The 25,097-nt window shown below is 34.7% G+C and overlaps 3 protein-coding genes and 3 non-coding genes across 6 annotated transcripts; 3 read left to right on the forward strand and 3 right to left on the reverse strand.

The window, feature by feature from the left end:
- Nucleotides 1–4,800: 4,800 nt before the first annotated feature.
- On the forward strand, nt 4,801–10,249 carry SULTR3;4 (sulfate transporter 3;4). The gene is made up of 13 exons (XM_086239557.1): nt 4,801–5,177; nt 5,575–5,623; nt 5,734–5,941; nt 6,642–6,813; nt 7,361–7,426; nt 7,515–7,628; nt 7,736–7,852; nt 8,097–8,223; nt 8,319–8,605; nt 8,757–8,947; nt 9,093–9,178; nt 9,291–9,367; nt 9,464–10,249. Exons 1-13 carry the CDS (start codon nt 4,845–4,847, stop codon nt 9,605–9,607), a joined length of 1,971 nt encoding a protein of 656 aa, XP_086095683.1. The 5' UTR covers nt 4,801–4,844; the 3' UTR covers nt 9,608–10,249.
- Nucleotides 10,250–11,419: 1,170 nt separating this feature from the next.
- Nucleotides 11,420–13,746, reverse strand: LOC147287185 (structural molecules protein). The gene is made up of 3 exons (XM_086239561.1): nt 12,821–13,746; nt 12,312–12,538; nt 11,420–11,855 (listed from the first exon to the last, which is right to left on the reverse strand). Exons 1-3 carry the CDS (start codon nt 13,042–13,044, stop codon nt 11,848–11,850), a joined length of 459 nt encoding a protein of 152 aa, XP_086095687.1. The 5' UTR covers nt 13,045–13,746; the 3' UTR covers nt 11,420–11,847.
- Nucleotides 13,747–16,629: 2,883 nt separating this feature from the next.
- TRNAR-UCG (transfer RNA arginine (anticodon UCG)) lies at nt 16,630–16,703 on the forward strand. The gene has a single exon. It is a non-coding gene; the product is annotated as a tRNA-Arg (tRNA).
- A 54-nt stretch (nt 16,704–16,757) lies between these two features.
- TRNAN-GUU (transfer RNA asparagine (anticodon GUU)) lies at nt 16,758–16,831 on the reverse strand. The gene has a single exon. It is a non-coding gene; the product is annotated as a tRNA-Asn (tRNA).
- Nucleotides 16,832–18,631: 1,800 nt separating this feature from the next.
- Nucleotides 18,632–18,705, forward strand: TRNAR-UCG (transfer RNA arginine (anticodon UCG)). The gene has a single exon. It is a non-coding gene; the product is annotated as a tRNA-Arg (tRNA).
- A 191-nt stretch (nt 18,706–18,896) lies between these two features.
- Nucleotides 18,897–22,694, reverse strand: MFP1 (MAR binding filament-like protein 1). The gene is made up of 4 exons (XM_086242606.1): nt 22,304–22,694; nt 21,475–21,518; nt 21,228–21,368; nt 18,897–20,834 (listed from the first exon to the last, which is right to left on the reverse strand). Exons 1-4 carry the CDS (start codon nt 22,569–22,571, stop codon nt 19,131–19,133), a joined length of 2,157 nt encoding a protein of 718 aa, XP_086098732.1. The 5' UTR covers nt 22,572–22,694; the 3' UTR covers nt 18,897–19,130.
- Nucleotides 22,695–25,097: the final 2,403 nt, after the last annotated feature.

The following is a 25,097-nucleotide window of genomic DNA, read 5'->3' on the forward strand; positions in this document are numbered from 1 at the left end:
GTTAGGTGCTCAACAGGTGCTTCTCAAAAAACCCCTTAAAAGTACTTTTATAACTCAGAAGCACTTTTATTTATTTTTGTCAAACGCTATTAAAAGTGTTTTTACTAATTTGAAAGCGATTTTGATAATTCTAAAAGCAGTACCAAACGGGCCCTGAATATACTATATATATATATATAAGGCTCAATCAAAATATATATTATATATATAAAGGCCTTCTTTATATGTAATTAAGTTCTATTAACTAATAGAGGTACTTATAATTAAGTTAAGGAGTACTGCTAGGGTGCCCTAATTAATAATTTGTGCCCTAATGACATAGCATTGCCACATAAGCTTCAACAAAGACTATTTTATCCTCTCCTCTTATTTAGGTCCTTTGTTTTTCTTTACTTTTAATCTCAACCATACTATTTCATTGTAGTAGACCTAATGGACAAAATAATTTTAAAGAAAAAAAAAAAACACAACTACTCTTCTTTTTCTTTTTCTTTTCCAAACATGAAAAAGTCCCAAGTTTTTCTTCTCTAAAATTTCATCCAACTCAACTCTTTTGAAAACCTCAAATCTTCCAAATTCATCTGACTAAACCCATCTGGCTATCTCTATTTTTATTTCCTTTATTAATGGTTGTCGCTTTTCTTGGTCAGATTTGTTGAGATTATAATATAATCCTTAATTGAAAATTCATCACTTCTATATAGATCTTATCCATGGGGCCAACTTAGTTCTATCAAACCTTTTAGTTGTTCTAGTTGATGAAGAGCAACGATTAGGGGCTGGAGTAATATAAAGAGCTAGCATGAACTAAATTGGAAACTAGATACTCATCCTCTATTCCGATCCTAAATCCCAAACCAATCTCTTGACAGTAGAGATTAATGCTGGTATGGCTCGGACTGTCATGTGTGGCTGAAACTAATCTTTTGGGTTGCTAGTGTCAATGATAAAAGGGAGAGCACGATGAGATTCAATTGGGGAATTGAGGATGAGCTAGTCTATAGTTTTTTCTTTACTCTTTCAAAAATTTATTTTGTCTATTAAATATAGATCTAATGAAATAGTGTAGTTGAGATTAAAATTAATGGAAGACAAAAAATGATTAAGATAATTTTTTATTAATAATAATTTCAATCATTAGATTTTAATTAGGTAAGATAGTCTTTTAACAATAATGATGAGGCATATAAATAATGATGTGTACAAAATAATTTTGCCACATTAGATTAGGACAAAAAAATATTGGGCCCTAATAGAGTACAAAATCTGTTCCTAATTAAGATACTATAAGTTGAATGCTGTGAAGACTTAAGAGTACGTTATAGTTTAGTGCTCTCAGCTTTTTTGTTGTTTCAACATCTTTATATCGGTGAATGATGATGTTACATTAGAATGTAAGTAAAAAGGAAGACGAAAATAGACCAAAGTAGAGAGAAAGTGAGAAGAAAAGATGTATCGTTGATTGTTGAATGTTGATGTTTCGTTATAAGTTAAAAAATAAAGCGAAGAAATATACAAAAAAGCATTGATCAAGTGAAGAGAGAAAAAAGGGCACTAAAAAGAAGGTTGGAAGGGAAATTTGTGGAATCCCTCAATTTGTTTAACTTTGGCATCAATTGGGTGGCCCCGAGGCCCTCGATTGATTAGAGAGAGATTGAAATGAAAATAAAAATATAATCGGATTTGACTTCTTGGCATATTTGATAAATTCAATTTAAACAATTAAACCTGGCCAAAAAAAAATTTGGAGCAATAAAAAATAAAAAATTATGGAACTTCTAATTATATTATAAAACAATGCCATTTTAAGATCATTAATTAAGCGTTTATGATATAAGACGATAACTCTAAAACTAACTGATTAGCAACTTAATACAAAATTAATTATCATTTTAGATCCTCCACATGAGTAATTTATAATTTAAATCACGCGTTCATTTTTTAGCCCTCACTTCAAATATTATCATTACAAAAAAATTAATCAAATTATAAACTATTTAGTTATCTAATTGTGATCAATTAAATATACGAACACTATAATTCGATAAAAACATATAAATGATTGTTATTATAATTAAATGGCTAAAAGACTTCTAATTTAAAAGATACTTAACAAAAATGATCTCTAAAGTGGAGCTTAAAAAATGAAGAGTTGGGATTATGAGAATACATAATATGGTGAGTTCAGAATAGTAGTTAATTTCGTATTAATTTACTAATTAGTTAACTTTAAAGTATTTTTATATGATATAATATTTAAAATTTATATAAAAAAATAATTATATAGAAGTTTGAAACAATGTGGTTTTGATGATAAACACAATATCAACATCAAAACAATGACGAGGAATCCAAATTTAGTACTTAACTCAATGAAAGCTTACTCTTGGAGGCTCGGAGGTAGAACTAGGGGTGATTCGGCTAGGCCGACCACCAGGATATAAATCCTATTTGTTACTTACGCAGTTACACTACGTCTCTGGTTTTACTCTGATGTGACTGTGAGTGAGTCATTGTTCTTTAAAACCTTTAAGCTTTGCACTTTTCTCCTAATTTTAAGCAAATTAATGATAATCAAAGATTACTAAAACAATAGGGTGTGATTCACTTGTCTAATCATCGAAGAATATACACATCATAGTTTATACTATATAGTGGTCACTCATTTACTCGTAGTGTCGATTGACAAAAAAAAAAAAAGTGATTGTGTCAATACCTAAATTAAATCATCATAAACCGAACTTCACTGTCACAGGTTGTAAGCCAAACGAATTAATTAGGCAGCTGCCAAATTTATAGTTAGGGGAGAGAACCATTAACCATCCCTTTAAGATACGTTATAAACCAAACATTACTTAATTATATGAGCAATAACCCAATAATTTACTCACAAAATGTAAATTAGAAAAACCCCATCCTTAAAAGCATTTTTCTTAAAATCATTTTGGCCTCTTCCACAAGAACCCCATGCTCTGTCGTACAACTCGAACCCAATATCATAAGCAAGTTGAAGTCCCGTGTAAACCCAACAATTCAGTTTGTTTGGAATTGGGACAATAATGTCATTTTACTTGTTGCATGTCTAGGCTCAATAATTAGAATCGTTGTAGTTGTTGAGCGTGAATGTGAATTGCAAGCTTATTATGAAGGAATTTGAATATTCAATTCAAAATTAATTGACAATAAATGAATAAATTCAACTGTTCAAAACTTTATATTATGTTATGCAAGACTTTACAATTTGGGTGTGAGATATTACTCTCAACATGAATAAAGATGTCCACATTTTTCATTTTTTATAGGCATCCTCTCTTGATCTTTCCTCCAATAATAGTATATATTTTTTTTTTATCAATTGATGTGTTATTATCTATATCTTGTTAGAGATAAATAAGGTTAAAAATAACTCTAAATTTAAATTAAATAAAACATTGTCATGTGAACAAATTTAGTGACCTCAACAATTCTGTTCAGAACATGGATAATATGGAAATCAAGAGCAATAATATCTTATTAACATCCACACATGAATCATAGACACAATTAGTGTGCAGATTAGAATACACATTCCTAGATATTTTTGTTCATAAATATAACAAAAAGTAATGACCCTACATAACCAGAAATGAATCACAAGAGTATTCCGTAGGGCCCACCATAATGCGTGCTATATATCACTTCACCTGATAGTAATTCTGTAATTGTAGCACACAACATTTTTTTGGATAAATTACGGACAAATGATTTATGTAGTGTTAATTTATTAAAAGGAAATTATAAACTTGAAAATTACTGTGACATCACCAATATACATTCAATTGTACACATAACCTATGCAAATATATTTTGGGTGAAGATCAGAACACTATTTCCTACCACTTTCGTTATACATTATTACATTTTCCCCCGGTAGCTTGTTAACATTTTTCTATGATAACATCTTTTACTCTCTCTTTTATTTTTTTATTAACATCTTTTATAATATTTTTCTTTTTAATTGTGCGTCAGAAAAAAAATAAAAATAAAGCTCACCACATTACATTTAAGTTACTCTCTACACTGAAACTCAAAATAAATAAAAAAATTAATTGTTACTCAACATATATATATATTTTTTTATAACCGAGGATATTCTGGACTAGCTTTCGCACAACAAACTTTAACATAGTTTCAAAACTTACTTAAAAAATCCATTATTTTATTTCTTCAAAAAAAAAAATCACTAGCCTCAACAGAAACCATGGATGGCCCAACTGTTTTTTTTTTTCCTCTTCAATTCAAAGAAATGGTTTTTTTTGTTTGGCCAAAAAGAAATGGTTTAATGTTGAGAGACAATCCCTTTTTTTCGTTCAATTTTGGTGCTACCAAAATTTTTATTAAAATTTGTGTTTTGATATTAATATCTAAGTAGTGTTAGAAATTTTATAATTACACAATTTTGGATTCTAAATAATGTGGCAATATTTTGATGATTTATATGATTCATTCTACTACTTATTTATTCATAACAAGTAAAATATTGACACATGAAATGACAAATAATTTAAAAACCGTAGCATTATAGTACTTTTTTAGATTCTACCTTATTTTAAAGTAAAAGCACAAAGAATATACCAAACTGCCCTCATAAAAAAAAAACAAAAATAAAAACAAAAAAAAGAGAACTATCTAATAATTACCATCTTGACACTTGCCTCCTTCCCTTCCTCTCTTTTCTATTTCAAAACCTCTATAAATTCAAAGCCCACACTGTCATTTTTACTTCAACCTTCATCAGGGGTGGTGGCCTTAACAATATTCTGAGAGAGAGAGAGAGAGAGAGAGAGAGAGAGAGAGAGAGAGAGATGGGTGTGAACTCAAACAGAGTAGAAGACCTTCCACACCACCATGAAACCACTGTGAGAATCCCAACAGAGGCAGCAGCAATGCATGAAATTCATAGGGTCTGCTTGCCACCAAAACAGACCACTCTGCAGAAACTCAAGCACAGACTGGCTGAGATCTTCTTCCCTGAAAACCCACTTCACAGGTTCAAGAACCAAACTTGGTTCACAAAACTGCTTCTGGCTCTTCAATTTTTCTTCCCAATATTCCAGTGGGGTCCTGAGTACAATGTTAGGCTCCTCAAGTCTGATGTCATCTCTGGCCTCACTATTGCTAGCCTAGCAATTCCTCAGGTAAAAATTGATTCATCAATCTCTCTCTCTCCCTCACACTCCCACAAAAAAACAAACAGAGCCTCTAGAAATGGTGTTTTGTCATTTATTGCTGTTCAATGGACAAACAAGTCCAGGTTGTGTGCTTTGCATATATTCCATGTCCCTTGAATCATCATTCAATCCATTTTTAACTGAAATTTTTAATTATATTTATATTCTAATTATTAAATTAAAACTAGTTACATGATTTTTGTCTTTAACCTTCTTGTGAATGTTAAATTAATTAATTCCTTTCCATATGTAATATGATAGTATAGGTTTTATTTTCTTTGTATATACATGATTACAAATTAAAGACAACTCAGAATTTTAGTTAGGTGATACTGATACAAATTGTTTCTTAATAATATTGCAGGGCATCAGTTATGCAAAGCTTGCAAATCTGCCACCAATAGTTGGCCTATGTTAGTATACCAATATCCCACTAATAACTCTGTTTTATAGTTAACATGCATTTAATAATCAACCATAATAGCATAATTAATTATTTTATTTGGGGTTTAATTTCATGCAGACTCAAGCTTTGTGCCCCCACTGATATATTCAGTGCTGGGGAGTTCTAGGCATCTAGCAGTTGGTCCAGTTTCAATAGCATCTTTGGTCATGGGATCAATGTTAACTGAGTCTGTCTCTCCTACTGAAGAGCCAATTCTTTACCTCAAATTGGCTTTCACTGCCACCTGCTTTGCTGGTCTGTTCCAGACCTCTCTGGGTATTCTAAGGTATTAAATTAATTACAATAATTACTCTGTTTGTGAGAAAATGATAGTAACAGCAATTAAGCAATACAGCATACCATATTATGTAAACTTACTGACAAATACAGCTACGTATCATGTGCACTTCATCTTGCACAAGAGTTTTTGACCATTTTTACTTGCTGAAATTTATTTATTTTTTTATAAAATAATTACCTTTTATTGGACAGAGAATAGTCCAGGAAATATTCGACCAACTTAGAGAGATTCTATTACCTTTCATACAAAGTGAGAGCGTTTTTTTTTTTCGCACGTCTCCTTACCAATGATCTCAGTCTAATAATACGTGTACAAAATTTCTTTTTTGTTTTTCTAATTAACCATTCTCGTACATGTGTCCCAGAATGATTTTTTGATAAGAAAGAACCGCTTTTTTTTTTTTTTTTGGCTCTTTATATGTAAGCAGTCGAACAATATCTTTCTCTTTCTCTTGTACGATAAGTTAAATATATGATATGTCATGTGGAACTCATCATATAACAGTAGATATCACTTGTCTTTTATTAGAGCCTGACACATTGCATGGGCGTATGTACCCAACAATTTTTGTGAAAATAAGTAATCAATTTTTGTGCAAATAAATAATCATAAATGGTTGTGGCCGACAAAAAAAAAATCATAGATGGTTGACTTACAAGCAATTCTCTGCCTTGATGATTTACAGGTTAGGCTTTATAATCGATTTTTTGTCAAAGGCAACTCTAGTTGGGTTTATGGCTGGTGCTTCAGTCATTGTAATATTGCAGCAGCTGAAAGGGTTACTTGGGATTGTCCACTTCACAACCAAAATGCAATTTGTCTCTGTTTTGTCCTCTGTTTTTGACCATAGAGGGGAGGTAATGAAGCAACTTGTTCATTTTATTTTATTTTTAATTTTTGGACTGAAATCAAATAACTGTTTGATAGCATTTTGTGGGTACTGTTATTAGTGCTTTGAGAAAAAAAAAATTACTTTGAAAGTATCTAAGAAAGGATAGGATACTTTCTCATTGCTATCAAAAGGTTCCAAATATATATGTAAAATTGGTGGGTATCTAGATAACGCTTTATTGTAGCCAAGCAGGTGTCAACCTTTTTCAATTTTTTATAATTGGAGAATAATCTTGTTTACTTTATGTTCCCAATTGCAAATAGTTGGAGAATAATATCATCGTGTGTTTGGAAGTGTTTATACAGTGTCAAAAGGTTGTTTTGGTGATGTTTGACTAAATAAGCAAAAGTGTCTTTTTGATTTAATGAAAATTTTTATATTTTTTTTTTTCTTGAAAAAAAAAAAAATTTGTTTCGTACAGAAATACTTCCACTTGAAATGTTTTTTTATCAATAAATTTTGGTTTAGAGTTTAGAATTCAAAATTAGTGACATTGCTTTAATGATGTGCAGTGGTCATGGCAAACTATTGTAATGGGCTTCAGCTTCCTGGTGTTTCTATTCACAACAAGACATATTGTAAGCTTCTCTATACTTACTTCATTCACAAGTATTTGTCAATTTCTTCAAATTATATATAATCTTATTCATTTATTTATTTGCACAGAGCAAAAGAAACCCAAAACTCTTTTGGGTTGCTGCAGCTGCTCCATTAACATCAGTCATCATTTCAACACTTCTAGTCTTCCTCCTCAGTTCAAAAGCTCCTCACATCTCAATTGTAAGAACTTATGTCTAAGTTTGGTAATTTGATTTAAATACAAAACGCAATCCTATGAAGATTCTCATTCTATTTCTTCTCTAAATTCAATGTTTATTATGTTACAGATTGGCCATTTGCCAAAGGGTCTTAATCCACCCTCATCAAACATGTTCTACTTTAATGGCCCTTACCTAGCACTTGCTATCAAAACTGGCATTATAACAGGGATCTTGTCACTCACAGTAAGTCACCCAATTCTAGAAAGCCTTCTGTTTTTCTTGCTTGTTAATCTGCAAAAATTACTGCATGAGCCCGTCATTTATGACTTCCTTCTCACAACATGTATGTTGGACCCACTGTTATATAGAGGAAATGAGATCCACATCGTGTATGACGGGTTCATACAAGAATTCCTTGTTAATCTGGGCTCTTACCGAATAGTCCTATCACCTATGGCTACTAATAAACATCTTTCTTGAATTTTAGGAAGGGGTTGCAGTAGGAAGAACATTTGCATCTCTGAAAAACTACCAAGTTGATGGAAACAAAGAAATGATGGCCATTGGGCTCATGAACATTTGTGGTTCTTGCTCTTCGTGCTATGTTACCACAGGTGAAGATCCAATGATCTTTTCTTATTTCTCCTTAAAGCAATGCAAATGCAATGGCTTGAGCAACAGCTAAAAACATGTTCTTTTACTTTTTCAGGTTCATTCTCTAGATCTGCAGTAAACTACAATGCTGGAGCTCAAACAGCAGTTTCAAACATTATCATGGCTTCAGCTGTGCTTGTGACTCTGCTGTTCCTAATGCCTCTGTTCTATTACACCCCCAATGTTATCTTAGCAGCCATCATCATAACAGCTGTGAGCGGACTAATCGATTATCAAGCTGCATGCCAGTTGTGGAAGGTTGACAAGCTCGACTTCGTGGCCTGTTTATGCTCCTTTTTCGGTGTTCTTTTCATTTCCGTCCCACTTGGCCTTGCTATTGCGGTAAGCTTCCTAATTCCTAATCTCTTGTCTTATACTATTGATGTGCTAATTTTTTTATATACATTGGGAGGAATCGAACCCTTAACTTATCCAAATCGTAGATGATGTTTCTCTGTCATGGATCTCTAACATCTTCAACTATACAATTCAGGTTGGAGTATCAGTTTTCAAGATCCTCCTTCATGTCACCAGGCCAAACACTATGGTTCTAGGGAATATTCCAGGAACACAAATTTACCAAAATCTCAGCAGATACAGGGAAGCTCTAAGGATTCCTTCAATTCTCATTCTAGCAGTTGAGGCACCCATCTACTTCGCCAATTCAACTTACCTACAAGAAAGGTTAGTTCAGTCCCCTTCATAGGTATCTCTACTGTACATGTTTACATCTGTCTGTGCTCTATGAGGTGGATACATGTCTTAAACAAGCATAGATTCGAGCATATTCCTGCTCCAGTTATCTGATTTAGGGATTCTGCTACTACAGGATATTGAGATGGGTTCGGGAGGAAGAAGAGAGGATAAAAGCAAACAATGAGAGCACATTAAAATGTATAGTCTTGGACATGACAGGTATGTCACTGTTTGAACTTTGTGGTTTAGTCTTAGAACATTAGCATTAAGTAACAATGTGGTTGCAAGTGTTTTTTCTGCATCTCGCTTACAGTTTTACATCTTCTCTCAGCTGTGACAGCCATCGACACCAGTGGTACCGACATGGTGTACCAACTCAGAAAGATGCTGGATAAAAGATCACTTCAGGTAAGAATCAAAGCGTTGCCTTGAGTTCTGAATTTTCAGTTAGTTAGTGGTGGACATTTTTCTTATCTTGTGCTATGGATGTTGGTTACTTTCTAGCTTGTGTTGGCAAATCCCGTTGGAACTGTGATGGAAAAACTACAACAATCCAAAACTTTGGAGTCATTTGGACCGAACGAACTCTATCTCACAGTCGGAGAAGCTGTAGCCGACATTTCATCACTATGGAAGCCTCAACCATGACTTCCTAAAGGGCTTCAGTAGGACAATGGGATAAGAAGTAGATATATATGACTAACTCTGCATTTCGCAGCAGTCTAGGAAGAGCTCTAGTGAGGCCGCGATGTTTCTTGTGTTTTTCTTTTTGTGGGTAATCCAAGGCAAAGAATCATTTTGTTTTGTATTAAGAAATTTTGAAGTTTTTTCACGCTCCAAGTTCTGAGTCCATTGATTAAGCTTCATCTTTACTGCCTACTCAATTAAATTCTTGCTCACAGATGAGAGAGAGAGTGAGAGAGAGGGATAGAGAGAGAGAGAGGGAGGGAGGGAGGGAGGGATGGAGTGAGAGATAACAATGCATGATGAAGGAAAGCTCAACCATAAGCTATTTTGAACACCGAACAGCTTAAAGTATATATAAATGTGATGCAGGAATTTGCCAAGCAAAATCAGACAATTGATGAATGAAAATTTTATCCTACTTGTATTGTAATAGACCACTTGATTCAATTTACTGCAAAACCAGAATATTAAGGATGTTTCGCTGAGTCGAGGATAAGGAATAGGTTTAGCATTCCCTAAGAAAACATTCTCATATTTGCTAAGTGTAAACTACTTTGGATTTGGCTTTCCAATGGATATCCAAAAGCCACAAATTGAAGATTTCCCTAAACTATGACTTTATGATTTAATTATAATAACAACCATACCATCGTATCTATACTACGTAAGACACACCCGGCTCACTTCAATTTCAGAGGTGGTCAATAGAGAATATATACTGCATAAATAATCACACTAGCAATGTCGTGCAAGGATAAACAAGGAGACTTACAGGCCAAGGCAACAACGATTGTAGTACAAAGTCAGCTTTATGAAAAGATCACGATCACTATTGATATTGATATTGAGCTTGGAAAATGCAGACTTGGACTCAGAAAATGAAGTGCTTAAGTTGACTGGAAAATACGTTATCTACAAAGTCTGCATAAGATCGCATGCATTGGGAAGCAAAGCATATCTCTGCTACTGCAATTGAGTGAAACCACTCACTGAAATCCAATTTCCCTCTATGCTCTGAGACACAATCATCCAAAACGTACTTCAATTGACCTCCAAAATGTCTCCTCTAAAACTACGAATCAGCAGCCTCAATTTTTCTAGTTTTCTAACCAAGCATTTTTACCAAGGCACATGTTTGCCACAAATACCCTAGTTAATAAGCCTAAACAAGACAGGCAAAGGCAAAATTTGTCTTCAACTGCAAAGAAAATGGTGAACTTGTGTACTGTTAACATTCCATTGTAGCATGTAAATTCTAGAACATTCCCAACTTGACAGTCCACTAAGAGAAATTGATTTTACATTACATATCTATCTTTTGATAGAGAAGTTTCACAAGCACAGCTGTTTGAACGCCCAATTCGGTCGTTCAAATGCCCTCAACCTTTTTTCGTAGTGGAAGTATTTACCAGTCCCCTAGGAAAAATTGTTGTTCTAGCAGAAACAATTTGAGGGTTTAAATTGATCCTTTCTGGAGAATTAGACAGTCTTCCTGAACAGGCCTTTTATTGGTAGGTAACATCGATGAAGCTACTGCGAAAGCTACGACCTTAGGAAAATGGAGAGCAAATTAAAGAAATGGCCTTAATTCTTTCTGTACTGACCCCGAATCAAATTGTTACAACTTTTGATTTTATTTTTTTAATTGTTTTTAGCCATTCCCAACAGGGTTTATATACTGTATTACAAGGTTCTAGCATTCTGTAGAAAAATTTCAGTTTACCGATCATACATACTGTCTGAACGCACAAATAAATGACAAAATATCATGACAGTACTTGAAACTCATTCAGATCATAATAATAATAACAACTGAATTGACAAACAAAGCATATCTTTTGCGGCAGAAAAGGAGAGGGCAAAAAAGAAAAATGAACAATCAGAGGCAGAAAGAAGCATTGCTCTACTCAAAACCACCTAAAATTGTACATTATGATTTTCCTAACACAATGCATACCTAGTCTCACGTGCTCAAACCTCCCATCATTTATAGCATTGTGTCAAACTTCTACAGTTGTCCTCTGAATCTCTGTAATTGCCATCACCACCATAGACAAAAGAATCCACAGATTAAGGTAATGTTTTCACATCACTGAATGAATTTGGTATGAGCTTTTCCAGAAGTTCCTCTAAAGCAGCGGAAAAATAGGCACTATAATCCCACAAGAATGTTTGTTCTTGCCTGTTGAGTTTCTTATCAGTCAAACATCTGCATGGAAATCGTTCCAAATTAATTTTGCATATATTATAACAATCTTAGAAGAGTGGGAAAAGGCAATCATGCAATTCCTTTAACCAATTCTTATATAGCGTGACAGATGCTCTTACACATGTCAGAGAATGTATAATCTCATTTAATAAGCAGTCATTTAAAGGCAGAGCATCACTATCATTTTATCTTCATATAGGCAAAAGACATAGAGTTTATTTTCTTAAGAAAATACCAACAAATAGAAAAGAAAAATTGCAAGTTCCTGATGCATACACTCAAATGTAGCAGAAATAGCATGAAGTACATGACTAACATAAAATTGCACCGAAAGACAAATTTAACCAAATGAAAGTTCAGTCAGGCTGCAACTATTCAACAAATAAATAAACAATGAGAACTATATGTTGGGCACTTATAGTTACTTTAACATACCAAAAGGGGGAGAAATCTTACTTGAACGATATCGTGGTATAGGGATCTCCCGCAGTTCACGTCTAATGCAGAGATATTCACCTAGCAAAGCCATCACCGCAATTCCAGTACCATTCACAACCCACCATGTTATTGATGAAGGCCAACCCCCATAAACGATGCATATAAGGAGATGGACAATGTACAGGGTGGCTGAAAAATCTAAGCATTTCTTTGCCCTCTCAATCAGAAGAAGCAGATAACCCACGCTGTAAAGAAAGAAGATTCGCAAGTTAACTAAACTCTTGAAGTTGGCATAGTCAATTGTGTATTTACAATTGACGAACACAACTTTTTTTTTTCTTTGATAAGTCACAATTTACACAAACTTAATGAGCTGTACATTTACAAACAGAAATATCAACTTCAGAAGGGTTCCCAATTAGCGTTCCCAACCATAAAAGCTCAATGTACAGCCACACACCCAACAAGATGGAAAAGACAAAGGAACCAAATTGAATTTCATTTGAGAAGTAGAATTGAACTCTCACCCTGCTAGTGCACTAAGCAGAAACGAAGCAATGACGCACCACCCGGTGACCGTGGAGGCATTGAGAGTAGCATAGTCAAAGAAATACACAAGGCTCATTCGGGACACTCGAGTCCCAACCAGAATTGACAAGAAGAATCCAAGTGTAAGATAGTACAAACATTGAAGGCACACAATTTGGACAACAATGAGCCAAGGGTCCCATACCAATGCACCATAGAACATTGTCTACTACAATAACCTATTCCCACACAACCAAAGATCCTCACTCTCAAATCACTAAAATTTCCCCAAAAGAATGAAACAAAAAAACCCCAATTCTCAAGTGCTCACAACAATCAAAGCCAAACCCAAGTCTATAATTCTTGGAACAATTAGAGCCACACCCTTTACACCCTCTTGAGCTATAAAGTGGTTGACAACAGCCCAATGCTTAAAAAACAAGGTTGAAACCCAAAAATTCAATCTTGTTATATGAAAATTCTGGATTCTACTCTAACATTCATGTCACTGAAACCACAGTTTAACCAATTTCTGATAAAAATTTGGATGACTGGATCTGAAACCAACAAGACTAGAATCTAGGAATTTTCCCAGTAAAACACAAACGGAAAAAGTTGAAAACTTTCTCAAGTAAATACAAGACCTAGTTGGAATTTGTATGAAATCAAACGTGTACTGGGAGATTGAATTAGAAATCGAACAAGGCGAATCGTATAAGAGGAAACCTAGATAGATCGAGAAGGCGTGGATGAAGAAGCTGATCGTCGAGAGATCGGCGAGGGAAATTTGCAGAGTCTCTCCGAGGAAGCCTTCTTCTCTGTTTTTTAAGGAATGATGATATTTGTCTCTGGAGAAGATGCGTACTAATTAATGTGCGCATACGTGAACCAAAGCATGAGATTGAGAGCAGACTAGCAGAGACTGCTCGCTTGTTTCTTTTTTTCTTTTTGTTCTTTTTCAGATTTTCTAGTCCTTTTTTTTTTTTTTTTTTGTCAAAGGGATTTTCTACTCTAAAAATCAGAATTTCAATTTCAATTTGTAATAAAAGATGATAAGATTATTAGAATTTTTTTCCCTTTGATTTATTATGGGATATGTTGTAGTTGGCAAAATTGAGGGATGAAATTTTTGTATATGACGGTAATACCACTTGACGATAGTGACCAATCCATTAAAATTATACAAGTGTACAATTTAATAGATATATAAAACTTTAATTCTTAATCAATATTATTATAAAGTCCATTTTTGAACTCTTAATGATAATTAAACTCACTTATTTTACTCATATTCTAAAAAAGTCCACTTAATTAATCTTAAACTCATCTTTTAAAAAAACTGGTACTCTCTCTCTCTCTCTCTCTCTCTCTCTCTCTCTCTCTCCTTCTCTGATGGCCTCACTCTCTCTCCATCTTCTTCTCTGATCGCACCATCGTCATTCGGCGAGACCACAGTCATCTCTCTAATCTCTGATCTATGTCTATGTTCTCTCTTTTTCTCATCATCTGCGATCTCTCTCCCCTTTTTTTTTTCTCTCTCTCTTCTCTTCGAAACCTTGAAGGAGGTCGGCCACCTCCAGATCGGAGTTTGTCGACCTCTGATCTGGAAGTGGTGGGCGCGATCTGGAGGTGTTGGAAGCGATCTGAAAAAGTTGGGTGCAATTTGGAAGTACTAGGCAATTGTTACTGTCAAGTAGTAACTATCTTGGATAGGGCTGCCCTTTGGTTTGGTTTTTACCAAACCGACCGACTACTGACCGATTACCGAAAATTATTACTAAAAGAAACTGAATCGATTATTAACGAAAAAACTGAAATACATACCCAAAAAAACTGAAACAATTACCGAAATTTAGTTATATATACTTATATAGTATTATTATGTTAGTGGTATAATAAATATTAAACTACTAATATCTTAAACAACTATAAAAAAATATAATTGTATAATGTTATCATATTAATATTATCAAAAGTGTGAGTTAAGATATAGAGTCATTCTCTAATAAAGTAAATGTTATTATTTTTTGGAAAATAAGAATCTCATCTTTAGGTAAGTAATGCATATATATATATATATATATAAAAGAATGCTCTAAAACTAACTTGTTAGTAAGTTAATATAAAACTAACTACCATGTTGGGCCCACTGCACAATATAATCTTAAAATCCGAACCGACTATTTTTTAGGCCATACTTCAAAGATCATCCCTGTAAAAAATCCCTAAAATCAGAAGTCATTTAGTCATTTGATTATAACAACAACTATTTCTATGCTTTTATCGAAAACACTGATCGTTTATTTATTTGATCTGAATTAGATGACTACATAATTTTCGATTTAGTTGATTTTTTACAATGATGATTTTTTAAGTATGACCTAAATAATTGACGGTTTGGATTATGAGATTAGTTATGTGGTGGTCCCAAAAGCATGGTTAGCTTTGTATTAATTTACTAACCAATCAGTTTTAGAGCACTCCTCTATATATATATATATCTACTCATATTTATTGGTATATATACAAACTTACTTAATTGGATATGTACTAATACATATTATTAAACTAATTATACTAGTATATATTATTACTAATATTAATATTATTGCAATTAATACTAATACTACTATATTAAACTACCAATACTACTCGTGCAAATATATATTCATCAAACATTATATTTTATGCATCATATTTGATTAAATTTTAATTTATATTGGTATATAATAATTAGTATTATTATAATTAAACCGAAAATAAACCGAAAGTATCCGATACCAAAATTACCGAAATCGAACCGAAAATTAAAGTTTACCAAAAAATACCGAAACTAAAAAATACTGAAACAAAAAAATACCGAATTTTTTTGTTTTGGTTTTGGTAAGCTCTAATACCGATCTGAATCAACCGATGAGCAGCCTTAATTTTGGACGATAGTTACTATCAGACAGTGACAATTATTATTACTGTTAAAATTAAGAATTTTATTCCAAAAGCTTGAATTTTTGTGTTTTGTGTTGGTTTTATGCTTTTTTTGACATGTTTATGGAAGAAAAGATAGAAGATTTATATAAGTTGTCTTATTTTGGGGATTGTTACACAATGAGAATTGCTACTATCCAACAATCGCTATAATTGTCATTGTCTAACATTGACAATTCTCCTTAAGTGAAAAAAAAAAAAAAAACGGTGAAAAATGTGTTGGGCACGGTGAATTGCCACTGTTAAAGTGGACTGCATTAGGATTTGATTTTTGATAGTGGATCTTAAAAAAAAAAAAAAAAACCTATTTTCTAAAATGAACTTTAAAAAAAAAACCCATAAAATTATATACATATTATAATTTGAGTAAAATTGATCATATTATTACATGGTATTACGATCACATTCAAAAAGTATATTAAGAAATGTACTATATAGATAAACATAAAAGATGATAGTTTAAGAAGAAAAAAAAACAACTTAATGTAATATAAATAAATAAAAAAATATAACCTAATCATCAATATAGGATATTAACCAAGTTCTTAAGCCAATTCGTAATATTTTTTCCACAATATTGTGAAAAATCTTAAGTTCAAATTTCCTATCCTCCAAAACTTAAAAATATCCTTGGGCCTATTTTGAAAAATACCAAGACTAAATAGGACTATTTTGGTTAACTTGCTCCAAAATCCAAATAGTCATACATAGGAGGACTTGGCCAATAAGTGTCTCATAATCGTGAAAAATCAATTGGAAGCTCATTGTTGTTAGAAACAACTAAAATGATTAATATCAAAACAAGTTACATTACGAACACAAGGACCGCATAGCGCAGTGGATTAGCGCGTTTGACTTCGGATCAAAAGGTCGAGGGTTCGACTCCCTCTGTGGTCGTTATGCGTTATTTTGCTTTTGTATTTTTTTGGGTGAAAAAATATTTTAGAAAAACGCTAGAGAGAGGGGTCGAACCTCTGACCTTGTGGTTAACAGCCACACGCTCTAACCAACTGAGCTACTCCAGCTTCTTTGAAACATTAAGAAAGATTGTGATACTTACCATGTGTACTTTACGTGACCAGTCCACCAAGTTAACAAAGTCTATTTTATCTTCCAATTTGAAGAATCATAACCCTCTGCTGCTTTTATTATCCCCTATTTCCATGATTTAAATCAAATTTTGTTTACAAAATGTTATGCATATTACACCCCAAGTTATTAAGGCATTTAATCAATTTGTGGATATATTTATTTTCCATGGGAGTTTCATGTAACACCCCCGAGTACTTCCCCACAAGCACAATGCATCAGCAGTTTGCAAATTTTTCTACATCAAATATTAATAGTTAGCAGCCAAAAAAATGAAAATTCATGTATCCAATGAATAGGGTTGTATATGGATTTTTAATGGGCAGAAGTTTGTTTTCTTACTTGCTTTCAGAAAAGTAGTTCTTACTTTCTTTTCTTTTCTTTTTGGTAGGGCAATCTTCAAAAATTAAATAAGTACATGTCCTTAATTCAGCAAAAGCAATCTTCTAATTAAAGACTAGCTAGCTTGCCAACACAAATATTCACAACCACAATTTAAATAGGGATGAGGAACTAAAAGATAAGTGCATAATTGGTTGGCAGGCAACAGTAGACAATGTAGTGGGATAAAGGGTCAGCTAAATTAGAAAAAAGTGGTCTGAAGATGAGGGCTGGAGTGGTCTGAAGATGGGAGGTTAGCAAAGGATCTAGATTCCAGAAGATAGAGTGTTGGATGGGTTGAGATCTTTTAAACTCTAAAATGTATTCAGTAAAATAAAATTAGGGATAGCTCGGTCTACAGCCTGGGTTAGCCGCTAGTTGGCATTGACACTAGGTGGCATAATCAGCATTATTGTTAATCAAAATACAATTAGATTTTGTTTGGAAATTAAGATTAGATAGGACCGTTTTACTTCGTGATGAGACTTTTTCTTTTTGTTACATTGGAGGAAATCGAACTCTGAACGTATTCTAATTATAACTCATCACCCTATTCACCCTCACCACTAACCCCAATTGTTTGAGATGAACTTAATTCTTCCCAAAAGACTTTAATTTCTTCTTTTTTCTTTATGTAGGAAAATTAGAGGAAATTACAAATTTAGTCCAGTTATTTTATACCTAGTTTAATTTTGGTCTACAATCTTTTTTAAGTTCTGTTTTGGTCTACTAATTGTTCCACTTGTTCAATAAAGGTCCAGATTTGTTTTATCAAATTTGGCATGCCTTTTACCCTATCAAATCTCACTCAAATTCAGCAAACATATATACGTGTTTTAAAGCTATGTATTTCTTCTTTACAACTATATAAAAATCATTCAAATTGAAGTTCTAAAACTCAAGATAATTGACCTCAAAGTAGGGTACCAGAAACTACCAATTTTTCAAACTTCACCCAATCTCAATTCTCTTAGATTCTAATACTCTAAATTTGTTTTTATGACTAAGAAATATAAAATATAACTTATACTTCAATTATAATTGAAGAAAACACAACCCAAAGAATTTAAAGTCACAAATCTGGACCTTTATTGAACAAATGAAACAATTAGTGGACCAAAACAGAACTTAAAAAAGATTGTGTACTAAAATTGAACTAGGTATAAAATAAATGGACCAAATTTGTAATTTCTTCGAAAAATTAAGTCAATCAGCATATCATGTAATTCTGTTTTCTTTAATATAAGAGTCCCTTTTCCCTTCTTCCCAGAAAGATGCCCCAAATAATATTCGACAATATCCTCCACGGCTCCACACGAGTAGTTCAATGAAAAAAGTTTAAATAGTAACATATTGACCGCATAGCGCAGTGGATTAGCGCGTTTGACTTCGGATCAAAAGGTCGTGGGTTCGACTCCCACTGTGGTCGTTTGTACTTTGTTATTTTTAGTGAATCACGCTCTGTTTTTATCATCCCCTTCTTATTTCCCCACAAGCACAATGCACTAATGCAGCAGTAGCAGGTTGTGCATTTTCTTGGGAAATCTATATTAATACTTAAAATCACACTGAAAAGCCGCCCTCCAGCATTTGTAGGAAAATATAGAATCTTCTACCAAATCCACAAAACTCCAGAATTGATACTATTTACTGAACATGTACAAGGCAAAAATGGTTACATGCAAATTATCTTCACCCCTCAGTGTCCTATTTTTGTATAAGGCAAAGATATTGAGAAAATTTTAAGAGTCAGAGACGAAGAAAGCCAAAGAACAAGTGGCTTCAAAGTATGATACATGAATACTCAAAACAATGGGGAAAATAAGATCAAGGCAATCAAAATAGTTCACTATCTCATTGGGCAGCCTTTTTCCTCCTACCTCTCTTTGCAGTAACAGTGACAGTGCCTTCGTCCTCATCTTTCTGCGGTTGCTGTTTATTTACAAGATCTTTCGACGAATTTATTTGACTCCTTAGCCGCAGTATTTCACCCTTAGCAGATGCCAATTCCTCTTCCAGTTTCTTTACTCTCTTCTCCAGACTCGTCCTTTCATCGCCAAGTCTCATGGCAAGATTGTGGACATCTTCCATGTTTTCTCGGGCCTCTTTGGATGCATTCTTTTGCTCTGTAAGGGACTTGTAAACCACCTCTTTCTCATCTTCAAGGCTAGAAATTAGAGAATTAGCCTTCTCTAAATCTTTGGAAAGTAACAATGCATTTCGGTTCATCTCATCCAGTGATTTTGTAGCCTCTTCCAGGTCTGTTTCAAGAGATTTCCGGGACTCCTTGTCTTTTGAAATTTGCTTCTCCAAGGCTTGAAGTTCCTTGTTTAAAGAAGAAACTAGCTCTTTTTCTTCTCTTAAATCATTAGAAGCTCTTTCAGCTTTTTTATACACATCAACCAATTCGTTCTGCAGGCTATCACGATTTTCTACAACAGCTGCTAGTTCACGAGACACAATTTGCAGCTCCCCTTTTGTCTGCTTCAGAAGCTCTTTTGTTGCAGCAAGCTCACCAACAATCACGTCACCACTTGATGTAGCCTCATCCAGGCTCCTCTGCAATGATTCCTTAACTCCAGCAGACTCAGCCTGAACCCTAGAGATCTCAGATTCAAGTTCTGTGCACAAATTTTTTGACTGTTTTAATTGATTTTCCAGATTGGAAACTTTATCTCTGGATTTTCCAAGATCTTCCTGTGTGATCTGGAGTTCATGTTTCAGATTCTTTACATTGTACAATTCTTTATCCAGCATTTCCCTCAAGTTTTCTTTCTCACAGGTCAAATCAGCAATTAGTTCTTTGTTTCTACTTGTGTCAATCTTAGCAAGTTCAAGCTTTTCCTTTAGCTTCTCAAGTTCCTCTTCTTTTTCTTTCAAAAGCTTAGCATCTAAATCTGCCTTTTTCCCGGAGGCTGCTTTCAGATTATCGTATTCCTCCTGAATAGCATCAAACTTCCTTTTAGAATCATCTTTCTCAGAAGTTAAAGAACTCAATGTTGCATTCAATTCATCCACATAGAAATTCTTTGATTCTAATTCCTTTTGATTTTTCTGGAGTTCATCTTTCAATTGTTGGATATCTGAAAGTGCATTGGCTAGTTCATCCTTAGTTTGCTTGTAGGTAGCTCTCAACTCCTTCAACTCCAAATCCTTTTCAGCAAGAGAAGAGCTAAGAATTTGAACATTATTTTCTCTATCCTGGAGTTCTAAACTGAGCAAATCAGTCCTTCCCTGTAAGACTTCGATTGAGTGGAGCTTTTCCTTCAAATTTTCTTCAAGTGCTATCTTATCTTCCCCAGCCTTTGAAAGGTTGGTTTTAAGTTTGTCAATTTGAATTTTAAGCTCCCCAATCAATCTCTTCTCACCATTTAGCTCTTGTCCTAAGCCTGCAATTGTACTGTTTGCGGAATTAAGTTGGTTTATTAGTGCCATCTGCTCTTCTTTTGCCTTTCTGAGTTGCTTGCTCCGTTCTTCCTGTTCATTCCGTAGCTTTGATTCAAAGTTCTTCTCCAATGAAACAATAGCAGCCTCCTTTTCTTTCAGCTTGGTCTTCATCTGTGCATTTCAACCACAGGATATCGAGTTAAATCAACCAAAGCATCCAAAAGTACATTCTTGTAACAACAACAAAAAATTAAAGGAATATGGTTCTTCGAGCTCAGACAAGGAAATTAATTGGTAGAATATTCACTTTCTTTTTCCATAAAAAAGAGAAACAAGGGGGGGCCGGAGGGGGCCGGAGGGGGGGGGGGGGGATCAGTTGACAAGGAAGCATTTTAACATACAAGAAAATGGGAAAAAAAACAAACTAAAGGACAAAGTTACAAACATTATATTTGTCCTACACTTTTTGATGTTCCTTTTCAAAGGGACTAGGCTCCTTTAGTGTCTGGGTTATCTCAGAATTTAAAGAAAAGAACTTGGCTGTGGTAGTAGATAGAGACTTACAGATTCTACTGCTGCATCCATGGCTTTCTTTTCTTTCTGAGTCAATCCATAGAGTGCACCAAGTATACCAGAACTGAAAATACCAAGACCATTCAGGAGAGACAAAAAGGAATTTGGTGGTGCATCTCTTTGCAGTGCTGGCTGTTCAATGAATTACTCATTTTAGAACATTAAGCCTTATCACAAAACATTGAAAAAAGAAAAACATTAATTGGGATTTTATAGTGAATGTAGCAGAGACTCAGACCTCTGCTTTTTTATTCTCCTCTGGTGTCTTTAGCTCACTTTCTTCTGAAAAAAAGAAAAGAATAATGCATAAACCAGACATGAACCAAGACGAAAATGGGTTACAAACTATAATAATTATAACAAGGAAAACCAGACCATGCTAAGAAAAGACCTAAAATGCAGCACATTGTAAGAATCTTCATCAGAAATATATAAAGGTATACCTCACATGCCTAGCCTTAGGTGATTCATTCTCTTCAATGTATATTCAATGTACAATTAATCAGATAATCACTTATGTTTACAAATGGATAGTTCTTAATTGATGCAATCCCATTCTAGTATGGTGCCATTACATGAGCATCCTAGTATTGCCTAATCTCCCATAGATTTGAACTTCAGTTCCAACATCTTCATTAGCATCCCTTAAACTTAAATGCATTATCAAAAACCCTAATGCATTGGCAGAGATTTGAGTAACCAGTCACTTAAAAGAAGCATATACATCCTTAAAAGAAAAATAATTCCAATAAGTTGCACCAGAAATAAATAGCAATTGCAAATAAAAGTCAGAGAATAAAGAAAGTTTCTAAGAACGCTTACGTTCAAAGTTCAAATGCAATGACCCAATTGCAACAAACCTATTTATCTACAATGACAAATTAGAACAAACTCAGTAAGCATTTTATCTTTTCTTTTCTTTTTTTTTGCCTGAATAAGCTTTTGACATTGGAAACCCCATTACAATGAAACAATTTCCAAAACCCATTTCCCCAAATTCATAAATTCCCATCATAGCCAGAAGAAACCAATCAATCTTGAAATGCACAAAATATAGTTCAACTTACTAGTGGTCAAGCCTTCAAAAGCACCAGCCCTGAGTTGCAGGAGCGGAAGAACCGAAATACCCACAAACAAAATAGCCCTCCTCTTGCAGAAAACGGCGTCGTTTGGGTCCTCTTGGCGAAGAGACGCCATTGGCACAGTGCTCCTTCTTCTCTTGGTCTCTGCATTTTTGGAGGAGGGAAACAAGAAAAAGGGGTGAGAAGAAGAGGGAAAACGAGAGTGGTAGAGGGGAGAGTGTAAAAAGCAAGAGCTCCCCATCACAAAGACCATTGTTTTTTCCTGATTTCTTTGGTGGTGGAGATAAGGGGAGATAAGGGATAGAGTTTTAGCGCTCAAAGCTTTGCTCTTTGGCTCTATTTTTCACTTTTCAGCTTCAGTGTGTGTTCCAAAGACTGATGGTGGAAGATACATGTCCAACTGTACAACTACAGTACAAGCATCCATATTATTTTTTTTCAAAAAAAAAGATGATTTGTTTTTATCAGTATGAATATCCTCTATTTTTATTTTTTTAATTTATTTATGTGAAACCTGTTAGGTGATACCGTTACTACTGTATAAGGGCCCCTTCATGTATGAAAAGTTGAAAACAGAAGGCAATTATTTATAAATAATTTTTTTGTTTTATACTTTTTCATATGGAAAATCCCTTTATTATATATATATAGAGAAATTGATATATTGGTTGTCATTTTCTAGTTCCTGTCCAGTAATATGAACTCAATCATGCTAACTGTTCGTATGATTAATCATCTGGGCATAACGACAAGTCACACAAGGCTTAACATCATGTCGTTTGGGCCTAGACCCAAAAGCTAAGCCCCCGCTAGGCTCCGGCCTTCTAGGCCTTGACCTTCTAGGCTCCGGCCCCATAGGCTCCGGCCTTCCAAGCTCAAGCCTCCTGGGCCCCCGACCCGTGTCAACTCACTCGGATCCTCGAGGCCGGTGACACGTGGCGCTCGTACAGTACAAGTCACCACTAAGGACACGTGTCGTCACCGGATTGGTTGACACTCTTCCAAAGGTACTATAAAAGAGGTACCTTCTTGTCACAAAAGGGGACTGAAATCATTATTATACTATTCACTCACTCTGCTCTCAGATCTCTCTGAACACTGACTTGAGCGTCGGAGGAGCTTTGGCCGGCACCACACCGGTGCTCTTCCCGCTCACTTTTGTGTACCTGTGCAGGGTGCTTTGGATATCATTCTCTCTCATTACTCACCAGTCGGATCCAGCTACCCGTTCCTGCCCCACTTCGACGTGTCATCCGCTCAGTGGTGGGTCAACGGGCCTACGTGGTTCGACTCGACGTTGACTGCTTTACCATTTTTGAGCATCAACACTAACTTTATATTGGATCTGACTATTTGAGTCATGTAGCAAGCATTCGGGCAGCACCTACAATATTAAAAAAAAATCAAAAAATATGTCATTTTCTTTATGAAATACTAATTTAGTTTGTGTCAAAATCAAGTTTTTATAATTTGACATTAACTATACTTATTTATTATTCACATTAATATGTCGAGTGACACCAACTTAAATTTACGAACTTTACATAAAATGAGAGTTAGGTTATGGTTATGGTGTGATAATTGAAAATTGTCACTATTATCCAAGCCAGCAGGATGCACATTTCTCTTTGCAGTTCAATCAATAGGAACATGCCAAGTAAGAAAATCTGATTTTATCCTGAACTTGCGTATGCTATGTTGCCACGTGTAAGGTTTGTTGAACTTCATTGGTTTTCAATAACATAGCATTAGCAACCTTTAAAATGAGAAGTTCTAAAGCCCACTCAATCAGATTCTGCTCAGTAAAGTCTGTGCTCAAACTATATACAAAACACCATAGATAAGATAAAAACTTATGATTATGGCAGTCCAAGCATTGAGATAAGGTGAGAAAATGAGTTAGAATTAAGATAGGTCAATGGTACAATGCATCGGACGAAACCATACAAGACAAACCCCATGAGCTTGGCCATAGGCTTATGCTAGACTGGGGTTGAATGTGGAGAACATCTGCGTGCCAACCAGATTTATGTCATTCAAAAATGTGGATGCAAACATGGCTCTTGATGTATTCCACAACTTCACACTAACCGGTTGAAGGTGTGAATTTGTTCATTTGACAACTACAGAATGGCAAGGACTTGTGCCAACTTGAACCTGATAGAGTACTGAGAGCAAGGATATGTAACACAAAGGGATGGGGTTGGCCAAGATGTAACTAATGCACAGTATCTTCTCACCACACCACAGCATAGATTTTGCAAATTAAATTAGGCTTATTCGCGCCAATGCCCCCTGAAAGTAACTTCGATTTTCAATTTGCCCCCTGAAACTTCATTCCTCCCATTTTGCCCTCCGAACTTTACAAAATACTATATTCCGTCATGTCCGTCTATGGATCCGTCAAAGCAGCTGACGTGGCGCTTACGTGGAAAGGCATTTTGGTCTTTTACCTGACGCAAAGCTGAATCAGACTGACAAGATGCCAAATCAGCTCCACATCAAGATTAAGTGGGACCCCTTTGAATCTTTCTCTCTCTCTCTCCTTGAATTCTCTCTCGCATCTCTATCTCTCTTGGCCTCACACCTTCGCCACCCCTCTCTCCAGCGCGTCAGGGTGCGACCGGCCATGGCTAGCGACGAGCTTTGGCCCATCGAGCTCACCGTTCCCTCCTCTTCCTTCCCCTAGTTTCAGTTCAACCCATAAACCCCCAAACTCGAAATACTGCCCCGAATCCGATCCAAGCCTTGCCGGCGTTTACTCGCTTTTTCGGCGAAA

This window comes from Dryas octopetala, chromosome 4 (genome assembly GCF_963921425.1).
Source record: "Dryas octopetala chromosome 4, drDryOcto1.1, whole genome shotgun sequence".
Classification (NCBI taxonomy): Eukaryota; Viridiplantae; Streptophyta; class Magnoliopsida; order Rosales; family Rosaceae; genus Dryas; species Dryas octopetala.